At 40.6% G+C, this 15,638-nt stretch overlaps 1 protein-coding gene across 1 annotated transcript in view; it reads right to left on the bottom strand.

Moving 5' to 3' along the window:
- The window catches only part of SHTN1 (shootin 1), a 99,111-nt gene that overhangs the window by 31,931 nt on the left and 51,542 nt on the right, over positions 1 to 15,638 (bottom strand). Inside the window, exons 9-12 of the mRNA XM_036265796.1 lie at positions 14,914 to 15,060; positions 12,392 to 12,545; positions 10,406 to 10,505; positions 6,240 to 6,322 (exon numbers count right to left, since the gene is read on the bottom strand). Of these exons, the coding sequence (XP_036121689.1) occupies positions 6,240 to 6,322; positions 10,406 to 10,505; positions 12,392 to 12,545; positions 14,914 to 15,060 (484 nt within the window). The remainder of the gene's footprint in view (positions 1 to 6,239; positions 6,323 to 10,405; positions 10,506 to 12,391; positions 12,546 to 14,913; positions 15,061 to 15,638) is intronic.

Here is a 15,638-nt window from a genome sequence, read left to right as displayed (position 1 = left end):
AACTAAGCCGGGGACAGGGTGGGGGGGGGGTGGGGGGGGGGGTGCCAATGGGGTAAAAAGGTAAAATATCTGTAACAAAAAAATAAATAAAAATTCTTAAAAAAAAAAAAAAAGCCCATTTGAAAATAAAAGATCAGAAAGATTCTTTCACTTATTGAAAAAAATTCAGTCAAAAGATGAGCAGCAAATAGGTAAAATCTATTTTTTAAATTGCCATCTTTTGTTTAGGAACCACATGGGAAGGAAACATTTAAGCCAACCTTTTTTGAGTCCTTTAAAATTGTCCATGTTAAAAGAAAACACACATCTAGAAATGACTGTAATTAAGTAATTAAGTTTGATTTTAAAATTTCAACTGTCTATTGTCTAACCTTTGCACGGTTTTGCTGCAAAAACAATCAAGCTGTTGAAATATGTACCAATTAGATGAACGCAACTGTGGTGAGCATTAACCTGTTGATCAGAATGCAGACATGTGTCTCTTTTCCAGAACAGCTTGACCAAAAGCACGGAATCATTTTTGGACTATTTACCACTATTAATGCAGTCCTAGATCTTGTGTTTACCTCCATCTAAAACACTGCAGCCAATAGATTTACGTTTAAATATCTCATAAAGACCTTCCCATTAGCATCTTTAATAAGACCAAACACGGTGGGCACTCAACAAGTATCTGCCTACGGACTGACTTGTCAAGTTTGGGTTTGAAATGGCTATTAAAATTTTTATTGTTTGAGCAGAAATAACTAAGCCCTAAAAAGTTGGCTTCTAAATGGAGGCCATCACAACTACATCCCCAAGCTAATTGATAGTAGGGGCAGGCTTTGCCCTAAGGCCTAAATCATGGCTTCCTTTTCTGCTACCTGGCTGGAATTCACTAACCCTGGGTGGTTATTCTGCTTATATATATGCCCAGGGGAGCAACTCAGAGAGTCTAGAAGGTTCCATCATCCTCACTGCTGCGAGCACCATAGTGATGGGATCACTGCTACATTCATTGAATAAACTAGGTTTTCTGATACAGCCCTGACTTCCAACAGTATTCTGTCATCCTCACAAGCCACTGAAGTGCTGGAAATTAAAATATCTAAACAGCATTTTTCATATCCAAAAGTAAAAAAAAAAATACAGTATCTTTTGCCAGGCAATGTGGGAAAAACAGCACCAAAGCCGGAACTCAATCACCAGAAAATAAAAAGGACAAAACTGTGCTTGATCAACTATGTGCCCCTGAGTAGCATTTTCCTGGGCAGCTTCCGCTGATGGTTCACACACATCAACAAGGGTACAGACGAGAAAATTATTATGGATAGAAATCCACCCATCCATCCATCCATCCATCCATCCATCCATCCATCCATCCATCATTCATTCATCCTCTCACTCATTCAATATCTGAATACCTCAATAATGCACTACGCAGAGCTTTTGCTGATCCTTTTCAAAACCAAAGGAGATAAAACCCAGATCTGTCATTCAAGCACCTGGTATGGGTATGGAATTTCTTCCTGGGAATTAAAAGAAACATCTTCAAAAAAAAAGATCTAGTGTTCAAAAACGCTGCCATTTTGAGAGAGACTTGGAAAGAGCGGCATGGCAACAGGAACAGAGCCTACAAACAGATTAGCACTCTGTAAGGAATGACAGAAACCCAATTAAATGCACCATACAAAACTACTTAAGGCAGACAGATGGAGAATTATGGTCAACACCATTCAGATCTGCTGCCGCATCTAACATAGCAGGAATTTAAAGTAGTTTCTTATTTCTGCTTGCCAGAATCATAGTGATAACTCAGAGAAGTGCCACTATCTGTACTGTGCACAGATTATAAACCAGGCCTTTGATTTCTCAGTCTTTTTCAAATGTAAAGGCTTAGTTGGTCGTAAGGAAAAGAAATCACTCTTATCAGATACCCTAGTCGGGCACAATACCAGGGCAATGCTAGGTTAGCTACACAAGCTTTCTTTCTCCCTGCCCCTGTTTTTGAACCAGCAAAAAGCAATCTATACGAACTTCTAAACTGTTAAGCTGTTCTAATAAATCTGCAAGAGTCACCTACGGAGAGCTCATGGTATGTTTTGTAATTCTTTCTGCAATCATGCAGTTGGTAATTGTCTCACAAAAGCATGTAATCAGGGGGACAATGGAAATATGCAGGATCCTGGAGATTAAAGAAAGGGGACAAATGAAGACAACAGGTCTAATGTTATTGAACTACCACAGGAAAATCAAATCAAATGTTCTTTGAGTTAGTGCTTCAAGGTCAGTCTTGGATCAGAAAGCTACATGTAATTAATTGAGGCTTAAATTTTAAGACCTACTTGAAAAATAAGTTAATTCCTTAAAAAGAAAGAAAAAGACCCACAGACAAAACCATCACCTTATTGCTCAATGAAATCTTTTGTTATTACCTAAAAGAAACGAAAATGAATGTTTAATGCCAAAGGATTACTCTTCTCTTTCACTAACATTTTTAAAAGGGCATTAAAGCCCTGGCTGTTTTGGCTCAGCAGTTAGAGCATCGGTCCCAGACCAAAGAGTTGTGGGTTCAATTCCAGTAAACGGCACGTATCTTGGTTGTGGTTCATTCTCCAGCCCTGGTCTGGGTCATGCAGGAGGCAACCAATCAATGTGTCTCTCTCACATTGATGTGTCTCTCTCTGTCTCTCCCACCCCCCAATCTAAAGATAAATAGAAAAATATCCTCAGGTGAGGATTTAAAAAATAAATAAATAGTCCTGGCCCGTTTGGCTCAGCGGATAGAGCGTCAGCCTGCGGTCCAGAGAGACCCGGGTTCGTTTCCCGCTAAGGGCATGTACCTCGGTTGCAGTTTGTCCTTGGCCCTGGTTGGTCGTGCGGGTGGCAGCCACTCGATGTGTCCCTTTCACCTCTCCCTCTCCCCCCCCCCCTCTCTCTCTTCCTCTCTCTCACTCCCACTCTATTTGAACAAAAAAATGGAAAAATGACCTTGGGTGAGGATTAAATAAATAAAAAGGCATTAAAAAAAAATCTTATGCCACCATGATGTACAAAATTTCTAAAGACTGGATCATGGTTGAACAAGTCTGAATTTGACCTCAGGTCATAAAGTTAAGGAAATGTCTAACTACAGTAATCGTAAGAGCCTGCCAACTGACTCCTGCCCCGCAAGGGTGGTTAGGACCTTGTCCCTTTTCTGTTTAGCTAACATTTGGGGTATTTGCTATATGTTAAGTATTACCCTAAATGATACTCAACAGTTCTCACAACAAATCTACGAAATAGGAACTACTATTATCCTCATTCTATGGATTAGTAAACTGAGGTAAAAAATATCAACAAATTAATGACCTAAATATATGATATTTCAGAACATGTCCAATAACTGCATGCTTATCAAAATTAGTTACTAACTTCAAAGTCTATAATGATTTCTTATATTTAAACCTTAAAACCACCATAGTATTCCACAGACCTTCCCTACAATCACGTTTTCTAAGAGCCATAACCTACCAACAGAAGTTCCCCCATTCATAAGCTCTGAAAGGCACACCAGTGGAATAGGAAAAACACCGTAAGAAGTGAACATAGAAAATGCCGTGATAGCAAGTATGGTCCCTTCATTTTAAATGGCAACTCCAAGGTGTTTGGTGCTCTACATCCATTCAGCATGCATTTAATTACTGCGGATGCATTCATTCAACACATTTTTTAGTGGGAACTGTTAACAAGACACGCTCAGTAACCTCGCCAGAGAGAGCGAGGCTCCAGCCCCGTGTGGCTGTGGCACCTGTCACATCGGGCAGTTTGATTTTAGAGGCTCTAGTGTAAAACCTCACGAGCAATTTCTGCGTCAGTAACTACAAATTCACAAAGTGCAATGCCATAGCTCACGGATACGGGAGGAAATACCACCACATGTCATGAATTGCAAATGAAACATCATTTTCCTAAGGAAAAGTATGGTTTCTAACATTGGAGGTTAACAAATTCTAGAATCCTTTTTTTCAAGTTAAGGGTGCCATGCAGGTTGACGAGCTAATACTGTAATTTACTTAGAAGGGGAAATCATTTTGTTCTGCCTTCCTGACCCTCCCAGACTTACCAACTGTCCCCAAACAAGATAGAAAAAAACCAAAGTTTAATTCCAGGGAAGGTACATAGCCAGGAACCCAGGAGAAGGGCCGTCCTGCAGATCACCACAAGCAGGACTTTTTCTGAATCCCGTGATGCCCTGTGCAAAGCAGAATTTGCCTTTCAGCTGCATTACTATGCAGAGGAACATACAAGGGCTGTAGGAACCAGGCACAGAAAGTCAGCGCGTACACATGAAATCAAATGGCTTTCATTTGTAACAGTTGTGAGGCTCTTGCTAAAAGAAAAAAGACGAAATCTGATCTTAGACTCATTCAATGTGCATGAAAACAGTGAGATGCTGCAGAGAGGAGCACCCTCAACGAACTTTCAATCTGTTCAAGGGGGAGCTATGGAAAAACTCAGACACCAGAGCCGAAGCCGGCGGTTGGGGAGACATTAAACCTCTGCTGTAAAATGGAAGCAAAATGCTACAGCAACACACAGTGATGAGCCATTCATTTTGGATTATTAATACTAACACTAGTAAATAAGAGGGAAGAGCCTGAACACAGACGACGTGCCTGGAACCTACCCCGGAGATGCCGAATTAGAGCAGCACCCTGCTGAGAAAGCCCTCACTGGAGGAAGGGCCGGAGGGCGACCCTGGGAAGGCAGGAGCAAGTGCGTAGGGGGCTTGTGGAGATGGTCCAGCCACAGGTGGGGCAGGTGCAAGGAGAAATGAGGCTGAACGGAAAGCAGAGAACCGGCTACAAACAGACGACGATGGAGTCTGCATTCTGCTGATGCAGTGAGAAGCACGGAACGCAGGACGACGGGCGCCCAAATCCATGACCCGAGAACGCCACCTTGCCAATGACACGAGCAGGCCTGGACGGCAGGAATGAAACCTGCCGCCAGGTAAAGGGGGCCAAGAAGTTGACACCAGTCTGGGCCTCAACCAGGCAGGGCTGCCCTCCTTTGCAACTCGTAGGTATTGAGCAAACGTAGTTGGATTTAATTTGGGTTCTACGGTTCGCAGGCACAGAGACCCAAGATCTGGCCCCAGCACTGCAGGTGCTGCGCTCACTGTGGCTGCTCACCCACTGCCACAGTGCTGTGAACTGACTGCACCCAGCCGCTCAGTGCCCTGCTCCACAGGAGCCCCTCCCCCAACTCCCGGCTCCTCCCAGTGTCCTCAACAGCTCCCCCTGCAGCGGATCGCAGGCGTGACTCTGAACTCCCCGAATAATTCCCGAATCTCTCCATTTCTTGCCATCTCTACGGCTGCCACCCTGATCTGAGCCACCACCAGCATTCATCTGGAAGACGGCAACAGTTCCCTCGGGTCCACTCCTTCCTTGACAGTCTCTTCCCTCTTCGCTCACTGCAGCAGGTGTGATTTTTTTTTTTTTAAAGAACACAAATATCAAGTTACACCGCTACTTAAAACGTCGCTGCCCTTAGGATAAATGTCAAAATCCAGCTCCTGCCGACCTATCAGAACTCCTTCCTGCACCCCACGTTCTAGGAACGTCAGCTTTGTTTCGGTTCCCTGATGTGCCAAACTCTTTCCCCACTTTCGACCTTTGAATCTGCTGCCTCTCTGTGTGAACTACTTTTATCCTAAATACCCTCACCTTGATCTTCTAAATCCACTATGACTCAGCTTAAACGTCACTGACACCTGCTGCCTACCTCCACACTCTCTATTTAGACTATATTTAAATAATTACACATTTCATTGGATAATTTCTTGTTTCTCCCTGTCTCCCCCGCTCCAATGTAATTTCTATGCCTTGCATCTCCAGTACACAGGCCTGAGTAGTACACAGCAGGTGCCTGACAAAGTCTCCGTCCACCTGCTGCCACGCCTACAGAGCTTTTCTCCGAGCTCGTCATCTGGAATCACCGCCTCTCTTTCCTTGATACCCCAAACGACAGCATACCTTCATCGAATGTCCCAGCATGCTCCACCTTACAGTCATGTGTGTGCCTGTCCACCTGCCCCACACAGCCAGGCACACGAGAGCCAGGCCTGTTCTCTGGGTTACGCTACAGCTGTCAAGGTCACACTTCTCCCCTGACAGTCCGTGCAGAGCGGAAGAACTCAACAAACGTGTGTACTGGTAGGAAAGTGTATGCCATCGCCCCTGAACACAAAGCAACGGGGTGCGAATTACTTGTTTCGGGCTGCGCCGCCTTTTCTTTCTTCCCACCGCTGCCGCCGGGGTGGGATCGCTTCCGGATCATGGACATGAGGGACCTTCGGGAGAAGGAAAAAGATCGACAGGAGATTACTGGATGCTTTAGGATCCAAGACATAACACGTACAGATTCTAATGAATCAGTAAATATCCAACTACTTTCTAAGGTGCATAATGTACAACGAGGATTTAAGTAGCCTACTTTCCACTTGTAATAAATTAGCAAACTTTTCATCACTTCGAGGAAGCAAAAGGCGTCTCATCACTTTCTGTGAGAAACCAAGCGAATTACTGAAAGACAGGGACCGCTGTAATTCTCAATACAATGCATAGACATATACAAAATAACATGGATGAATCTTATAAACAGGTATTTGTAGGTATGCATTCATATATGCATATGTATGTATCTCCCTATAGTTCAGAGACAGAGATGAAGATTGAAAAAAAAACTGTTCTTTAAAAGAAGGATAAGATAAGAGACTCTAGGGTACCAGCATTGTTCTTTCTTGATTTGGATAGTGCTCACACGGATGTTCACTTCATATTATTTTTAAATGGTCCACAGGTTTGTGTACATTTCTACAGATGTCATCATTCATCCAAAAAAGTTTACCAAAAACAAATTAGTCAAGAATTCTTGAATTCTTTCAACTACATTGTAAATGTACTCAGTGTGATCAACCGGACAAAGAAAAGTCCTGAGGAAGACCAGCCGGGAAGCCAGCAATGGGAAACATAAAATACCTGGGGGGTCTGAGAGGCACGATGTGAGCCCTAGAAAGAGGGATAACTGGATATCTATAACTGGAACACCTGCTCTGAGGACCAAACTACTCAGTTTCTTCATCACTGTAATTTTTTTTTTACTTCTCACTTCTACCTTTAATTATATTATTAATCCCCTCTCTGATGGCCTTTTCTCAAAATTCCCGAACACCCTGAACTGTCTCCCACAAAGCACTACATCCAGCTCCACTTTGTGAAATTCCCAGGACCTACCAACCGGGAAACAACCCGCCACTGGGCTTTGACTTCATCTAGTTTGTCTTCTTTGAGCTCATAGTGGCCCAAAATAGAATTAAATTATTTTCACCAAAGTCAGAAATTCTACTGTACACCGAACTTTGAAATAAGCACGTTCTATTCCAGAAGTCGGCAGGAAGAAAATAATGCAAATTTTATTTGCTCATTCTCCCCGTTCTGGCAGGAGTGTTCAATGTCTGCCTGCTCTTGGTTTGCAGAAGGGTGAGGCTTGGGGAGGGTTCTCACTAATCATTGGCCTCTCCTTACCCTCTCAAAACACTCTATAATGAGCATACCTCTAATTATGAAAATTTTGAGAGTGTGCATTATTGTACATAAAGATGACAAAGCAGGAAGTCATTTGTCCTGCTCAGAAGATTTGCATATATTTACATGAATGAAGTAAGACTATATGGTCATCATTGTAAACCACCTAAGTAGAAAAAGTGCTCGCTTTAAATGTTCTGAATTGAAGTATAAGTTTGGGGACTGGTATGGTACCCAGAGGAAAACCGTACATAATATTAGAAAAGAACCATCTGTCAAGATGAGGCTTAGATCACACAGAAAATAGGTAGGGTGGGTCTCACAGGACACATGAAAAGACCAGGACAAGACACCTGGAACTAATAATCCAAACCATTGTCTAAAAATCTCCCCATTTCACAGCCACTTCAATTGAATGGATAAAGGGTTCTCCAAAGATGGATAGTTCAATGGAATATATTCCCCTTGAACTTTTTAAATTTATCTTTATTGCTGAATGTATTATAGATGCCTCCCCACCTTCATTAACAAGTGTACCTCATGCCCACTGTGATGTTTAATTCCATGGGTCAACTTGACTGGGTCATAGGTACTCAGATATATGGGCAAACATTGTGGGTGTTTCTTTGAGGATTCTGGATGAGATTAATGTTTAAGGTGTAGTCTCAGTAAAGCAGATTGCCCTCCCTAATGTGGGTGGGCCTCGTCCAACCAGTTGAAGGCCTGAAGAGAACAAAAGGGTGATGACCCTCCCCCATGTAAGAGAGAACTTCTCCTTCCTGACTGCCTTGAAATTAGGGCCTCTTTTTCTCCTGCTTTCAGACTCAGATTGAAACATTGCCTCTTCCTGGGTCTTGAGCCTGCTGACCTATAGACTGAAACTCTACCCTAGTCTCTCCTTGGTCGCCAGCTTGCTGACTCACCCTGCAGATCCTGAGTCTTGTCCATGTCCATAATAATGTGAACCAATTCTTTAGAATAAATAGCTTTTTATGTATATGTGTAAGCACATGTATACACACACACATACCCTATTGGTTCTGTTTCTCTGGGGAACTCTGACAAATACATTAATATAACCTACCTTTTCCCCATGAGCCACACCTTCCCAGGACCTATCCTATTTCACTACCACCAGTATAAAATGACCTACATCAGGGTAAAGCAGATGAGAAAACCATTGATTAGTGGGTTCAAAGTCCACTGAAACTCAATACGTATGCAAATATATTTCGTTGAGAACTTCTCCTTACCAAAAAAAAAAAAATTCTTCTTTCTACTGAGAAAATGTATCTTATACTATTTAAATTCATCTTAAAATAAAAAGTATTCATGTTAGTCAATGAATTTTCTTTAAAGGGCTTTATAAAAGAATTCATGCTTTAGATATATGGTCTGAATTCTACACTCATTTGTTAATTTAACTGGAAAGTGCTTTTTGGGCAAATATTCTATTTAGGTTATACTGTACTTTGAATTTGAAGGGCTCGCAAGATTTCTGAGACTAAAAATTAAAGGCCAACAACAAGACTATAATCGCTTTTTAATAGTTCTCCCTCCTCAAAGACAGAAGTGACCTTTCTTATCAACTCAAAACTCCAGACCTTGGAGAAAGATCAAAGTGATGAATTTCCTGTTTTAAATGTCAAATTCAGAATATCTCCATCTCCTGCAGACTTAGCAACCCAGGAGAGAAAGAATTTAAAATACCTGGAATTCTGTTAATTGACTCTTGGATCTATCCTGTGTAAAAATTATTTTGCTTTAACCACTTCAGTGGTTTAAAAGAGACTGCCATCCCTTCCTCAGTGAGGAAAACTAATGAGAACTTTTATTAAAGGCGAAGCCTCATTTTTAGAGCGTGTGGGAGGAACAGACCACGCATTCTATTCAGATGGATCGGCAAAGGTACAAAGCCATTCGACTAAATGGCTTCTCTGTGTGAAAGGATTAAACAAATCACATGAGTTAATGAAAGGTAAAAATCTAGCAAATTTTTAAATTCCATTTGTTCAAGAATCGATTATACAGGAGCAGCTCACACCATGACCTAAGGAGGTAAGATGTCACCAGAGCAGGTAGACTGTCTCGTGTCCTGCGTGGCGGAAGGAAGGACCACAGAGGAGGCACACTCTGACCAGATCCCCTGGGGGTACCGTGCTTACTTCAGGCCACCAAGTTTCCTGAGGCTTCAGGAAAAGTGAATTCTTGTCTGCACAAATGATTTGCTGTCACAAGAACTGAAACATAACTTCCTCTTCTCATGGAAGGTTCCTCTCTCAGCATTACGGAAAGTTGAAATATGAGGTTAGGAATAAAAGTCATCAGTACTTTCAGTTTATTAGTTTATAATTAGTCCTGTTACGTTTTCATCTAGTACTTTTATTTTCAAAGTAATTGAACAAACCAGTGCTTTTCAAATTCAATTTAGCGAGAGACAAAGATGAAAGCATTCTGGAGAAGCTCAAGATTCCTCGCATTTAAAGGAAATCACAAGGACATGGACTGCGGTTTTAAAACCGAAGTCTCCAAGCAGTTGGTACTGTCTCGCTCCTCGCGGTTCAGAACATCCACGTGGACTCTCAACACCTACGACAGAACATCGTCAGCCTCCAGGATGTCTCTGCCAGGTGCTTTTAGGCCCTTTCTGTACATATTAAAGAAGGGAATGATGGATCGTCTTCAGCAAGTTCTCTGGGAGAAGCGCCCGCTGACATCTTTCATACGTCTTACCATCCCTCCAACGATGCCATCTGAGCCAGCATTTACAAAAGTGCCATGAACATAAACCTCAGGTTCTCTGACAAAGAATTATACTGGTGTGGAGCAGTCTTCCTGCCTGCACTCACCGGATAGGATTGGGCGGAGGGGGGGGCAGCGGAGGCGGAGGAGGAGGTGGTGGAGGTACCGAATTCTCAGACTGGTTCACCCGTTTCTGGAGTTCATCAACTGCACAGAGAGCACACGTTCAGAAAAGAGCGACAATAAGTGACTTAACACCTTTTGCACATGTAAAAGATAAAATGTCAGTTCTTTTTCATTAAGGCGGAGTTGGAAAATTCACTATGAAACTGCAGAACCTTGTAAACCATCACTCATGCAAGAGGCCTTACACGTGGTACAAGAAAACGCCGCCATCTGTTTGCTGCACACACAGCTGCGGAGAAGAAAAACGTGCAGACAATGGCTGGCCGGGTGGGGAGGGCGGGCTGAGTGGGCTGAAGAAATATTCGTTAGCAACAAAATATACTACTCAGACACCAAGAAACTGGTAATACTTGACTTTTAAAATGTATAGGCCAAGAATTAATTTTAAAGATGACATTTAGTACTGAATTTTAATAGCATGCTTTCCTCCTCCAGTTAATTTCCTTCAGAAACTGAAACCCTTAGTGTTCTTGATATTAACCAGACTCTCAGATGTCTGTAACTCAGCAATGGTTTGCTCTTTTGAAGAGCACTCTGGAAATATAATGTATCCATTCAACTCGCTCACGTCATGAACGAAACAGGCATTTACTAAGCACGGACAATGTGCAAGGGCTACTGGTGCTGTTCCAGACACCGTTCCTGACTCCGGGGAGCAGAATTCACATTTCCATCACAGACGCACACACCTCTGACACGGGCTCTAATGGGCTCCAGGGACTGTCTGCACTCTAGCTCTCTGTCCACACGGCCACTCCCCTTTCCAGACTGACTGTACCCCAGTGGTCAGTCCAACTGTTTTTACTCTCAATACTTAATAAGCTAAGCTCTCCGACACCATGACTCTTCCACTCATTCCATATGCATGTGACTGTCTCTCCAAAGGGAACTGGAGTTCCCTGGGACAAAAGGCATGGTTTCTTCTCTTCTGTGTTTCTTACAGTACCCTAGGATATGGCTGGGCACACACAGCGGAAACTAAAACATGTTAGACACTGAATGCCAAACATCTCTGTCTGCTGCCACCTTTTATAATAAAGATAGACGGCATTCAGAACAGGCTGGTCTGATATTCATTAACTAAAGGGGATAGAATATTTAATTTTCAATCAATTTTTAAAAATAAACTAATTAATTTTTCACTGTAGATTACAAAGCACTGAACATTTTTTTTTTAAAGGAAGAAAGGCAACTCAGTCCTTCTGTACAGATTTCAAAATTCTAGCATAAAATTAACCCAAAATATCTGAAGTGAATATTGAAGCTGTTATAAAGGGAACAACCTGCCTTCTTAAATGACCTGCCTTCCAACAGAAACTTATTACTTATCCCTGTACAGTAACCCAACTCACACACTCCTGTTAAGCTGTGGAGAACTGAATGAATAAATCCTTTTAAGTATTCCCTGGTGTTTTAAAAGTTTCCCATTTAATATATATATTGTTGCCCATTTTATTGTTAGGTGTGATATTGTAAGCATTACTTCAAGTGTATAATTAGACACCAAAGATGAAGGTGATATAAATCTAAAAAAGGTAATTCTTTTTAAAAATGTACCCGGAAATGATAAAATAACTACTTAATGAAACTCATAGCTGAAGCCCTGAGAAATGCTGGAATTTTGGCTTCCCATATTAATGGTATCTTTGTTCATAATTCTGTGTGATGCTCACAAAGGCCCTAAGTCCAAAAAAGAAGTTTAAATATTTGTGAATCATTTCATTACAAAGGCCATTCTACTACTGAATAGCAATAGTTAGACAGGAAGGAATTTAGAAGCGAATCTTAGTATTTTTCTATAGCATTCAGTAAATGTTCTGAACTGAGACTATATGCCGGGTTTTGTGCTGGGCCTGAGAGAGTCACAGATTAATAATAAGACATAGCACCCTACTCAATGCTTTTACCAGAATGCTTTAAATTTCTGGCTTTCTCCTCAGAACTCTGATATTTCGATTCCAATTCTTTTTTATCTTCTTCTAGAAGCTCCACTTGCTGTTTGAGGTTGTGTATCTCTTTGTGGAGTGTTTCATTTTCAAGTTGTTCTTCTAATTCTTTGACCTGCAAGTTATAAACAGATTTTTATAGAATGATAAAGTTTTTTATCCTTTTATTTTCCAGGAAAATAAAGGGAAAAAAAAAATGTTTCCCATTTCCTTTGCACTTCATAGCAAAGAGATTCCAATCCATCTTAAAAACGATAAAAATTCTGGGGTACAGATAATACTTAAAATCATTATCAAGTATTTGATTCAATATAAATTTACTGGAGACCTATAACCCAAATAACTTAATTTTTAACGTGAGCCAAAAAAGTAAAACCATGCCTAAAAACTTCATTTAAAACAGATGAATACTTCCACACTCATTTTCAAAGACCCCTGGGGGCACAGTTTAGTAACAAGCATCAAACCCTTAAAAAAAGATGATGAAGGAAAGGCCCTGTGATTCAGTAATACAACTTTTATAATTTGTCTTAAAAAATAAGAAGAAAACCAGTGTTCAAATACATTCACTACAGTATTCTTTGTAACAGGGAATAATTGGAAATAACCTCAATGTCTGCCAATAGTATTGACTTAATATATTCTGGGTGTTCATTAAATGAAATGCTATAGAACCATTTAAAATCGCACAGCTCACTCTGCACTCACATGGGAAGATGTATTAGTAGTGATCTTAAAAATAAGGTTACAGAACAGGACACATGGTATGATTCCATTTAAACTATATTCATAAAAGTAAATATTTATATAAAGTTTAGATAAGCACCAAAGTATGAGATTCTTGGGTAATCTTAATTTTCATCTATTTTTTTCTCTATTTTAAAAATTTGTTTATTAGGTCCTCGGGTGAGGATTAAAAAAAAAAAAAAAAAGAAAGAAGCCCTGGCTGGTTTGGCTCAGCGGTTAGACCGTCGACTTGCGGTCCTGAGAGACCCGGGTTCGGTTCCCGCTAAGGGCGCGTACTTTGGTTGCAGTTTGTCCCCGGCCCTGGTCGGTTGTGCGGGTGGCAGCCACTCGATGTGTTCCTTTCACATCGATGTTTCTCTCTCTCTCTCTGTTCCTCTCTCTCCCTCCCACTCTACCTGAACAAAAAATGGAAAAATGTCCTCGGGTGAGGATTAAAAAATAAAATAAAATAAAAAATAAAAAAAAATAAAAAAAAATAAAAATTTGTTTATTAGAAGGAATATGTTATCTTTATAACTGTGAAAACAATATATCTGTGTTTTAAAATTGCTGAAATCTACGGTCTATTTTATAAACCACATACATAAAGTATAACTGTGTATTTTAACTGTATGGCATAGAACTATGGCGTAGTGTAGTGGTTTTAGAAGTAACGACTGCTATAAATTCACTAATGACTTTTATCTAATCCTCAGGAGTTCTCACCCTACCCAACAAGGTAAATATATAACAATTTAGTCCCACACCTCAGTTCGAGTCAACAGATTCTAGGTATGCATTATTTACTAAATGAGTTAACTGCAAGGAATAGGACTTTTCAAAACCGAAAAATTCTAGGATAAGCTAAATAAAAATAGCATTCCTTTATTTTCTCTTTATTTAAAATGGTGATCTGGCTTGCGGGGACAAAACAAAATGATTTCCCTCCCATCTTCTATGCATATACCAGCATCCAGCTTTGTAAAAACTTCAGAAATCTTCAAGGGTTAAATGTCAATAGTGTTCCTTATAGAGGCTTTGACAAATGATAATGAATAGCAGCTAACAGCTTTTCCTTCACAAACTAGGTGCACTGTAAGTAGTATAAATATTGATGTAATTTTTCTCAAGTGGATTCTCTAACTCGAAAGCGTAGTTCTAGCTGCTGGCCCCTCCCTCTCGCCCGCCCCTTCTCTCACCCACCACCGGACTCTCCTTTCTGCGGCGTACACCCAGGTGGGCTGTGGCAGCCGGAATGGTTCCACTCAAACAACCAGAAATAACCACGTAGGATGTCTTTAAACATACACATTTGTGCAAGTTTACAAAATCAGGCATTTTCCCTAAGCAAACAATTACTACCAACATGGACTTTTCCTCCCTCTTTGAATTAAACCTATGCCCCCCCACAAGCTCTTTGAGACAAATACTCCCCAGTGTGCGCAGTCTCCCCAAAACGCAATCAACTCAGGTTTCCAAACGGTGCATGAGGTGCATCAGCCAAGCTCTTCTCAAGTTGTATCTCTTTTCCTCCCTTTGTCCTCCGGGACAGTATAAAGTCTACAATAATGCATTCCATTTTAGTTGCGCACTATATTAAGTTCATTTGGTAGTTTTTGTTTTGTTTCTTTCCTTCTAAAAGAGGAACAGACTTGGTAATTTGGTATGGGGAAGTCTAAGTGACCAGAGTAAGTCTTCTCATTTTGTGTGTGTGTGTGTGTGTGTGTGTGTGAAGACTGCAGAAGAAAGTCTGTTACCTTTTGTTGGTGCTGAATTCTCTCTTCCTCAAGGAGCTGGGTGAGTTTTGCATTTTCATTCAAAGCTTTCAGAAACTGTTGGTCTGGAGCAGAGCTCTGCAGCAGAAGGTGGCTTTGTCTCTTGAGCTTGTTTTGTTCAATGAACATCTGCAAGGGTTAATTATGAAAATGGATAGACCAGTCAACCTCACATATCTCAACTGAAACCTGAGCCAAAGGAAAGCACGTCGCGTTTTTAACAAAAAGTTAAAAGCAATTTCTGAATTCTGTAGTTTGTATAACGAACGGTTTTAGAAGTAATGATTGCTATGATTTCATTCGTAATCTTCATACGATCTCCAGTACATTTACCCTTGCCTCAACAAGGTTCAATAATTGAGCCCTACACTTCAGTTTTTAATATTGTATTATGGCTTTAAAATCCATTGATACTAATAGTAGTAGCTAATATTTATCAAGAGCTTATCTTATGCCAGGTACTCTACTAAATATTTTATTTTAACCATTAACTTAAATATTTTATTTTAATCATTTTGATTTAAGCATTATTTTAATCCTTACATTAACCCTATGAGTCAAATGCTTCTGCTCTGAATAGCTAAAATTTACTACACACTAAGTGATATTTATGGCGGTAATCATTTTACCTATATTATATCATCTAAAAATTAGAACAACTCTGTCAAGTATTATTATCCCACGTTTACTAATAAGGTAAATAAAGC

The sequence above is a fragment of the Molossus molossus genome, unplaced genomic scaffold (genome assembly GCF_014108415.1).
Source record: "Molossus molossus isolate mMolMol1 unplaced genomic scaffold, mMolMol1.p scaffold_m16_p_17, whole genome shotgun sequence".
Lineage (NCBI taxonomy): Eukaryota > Metazoa > Chordata > Mammalia > Chiroptera > Molossidae > Molossus > Molossus molossus.
The sequence above is the reverse complement of the archived record's forward strand: the minus strand, read 5'-3'. Positions and strand labels throughout refer to the sequence as shown.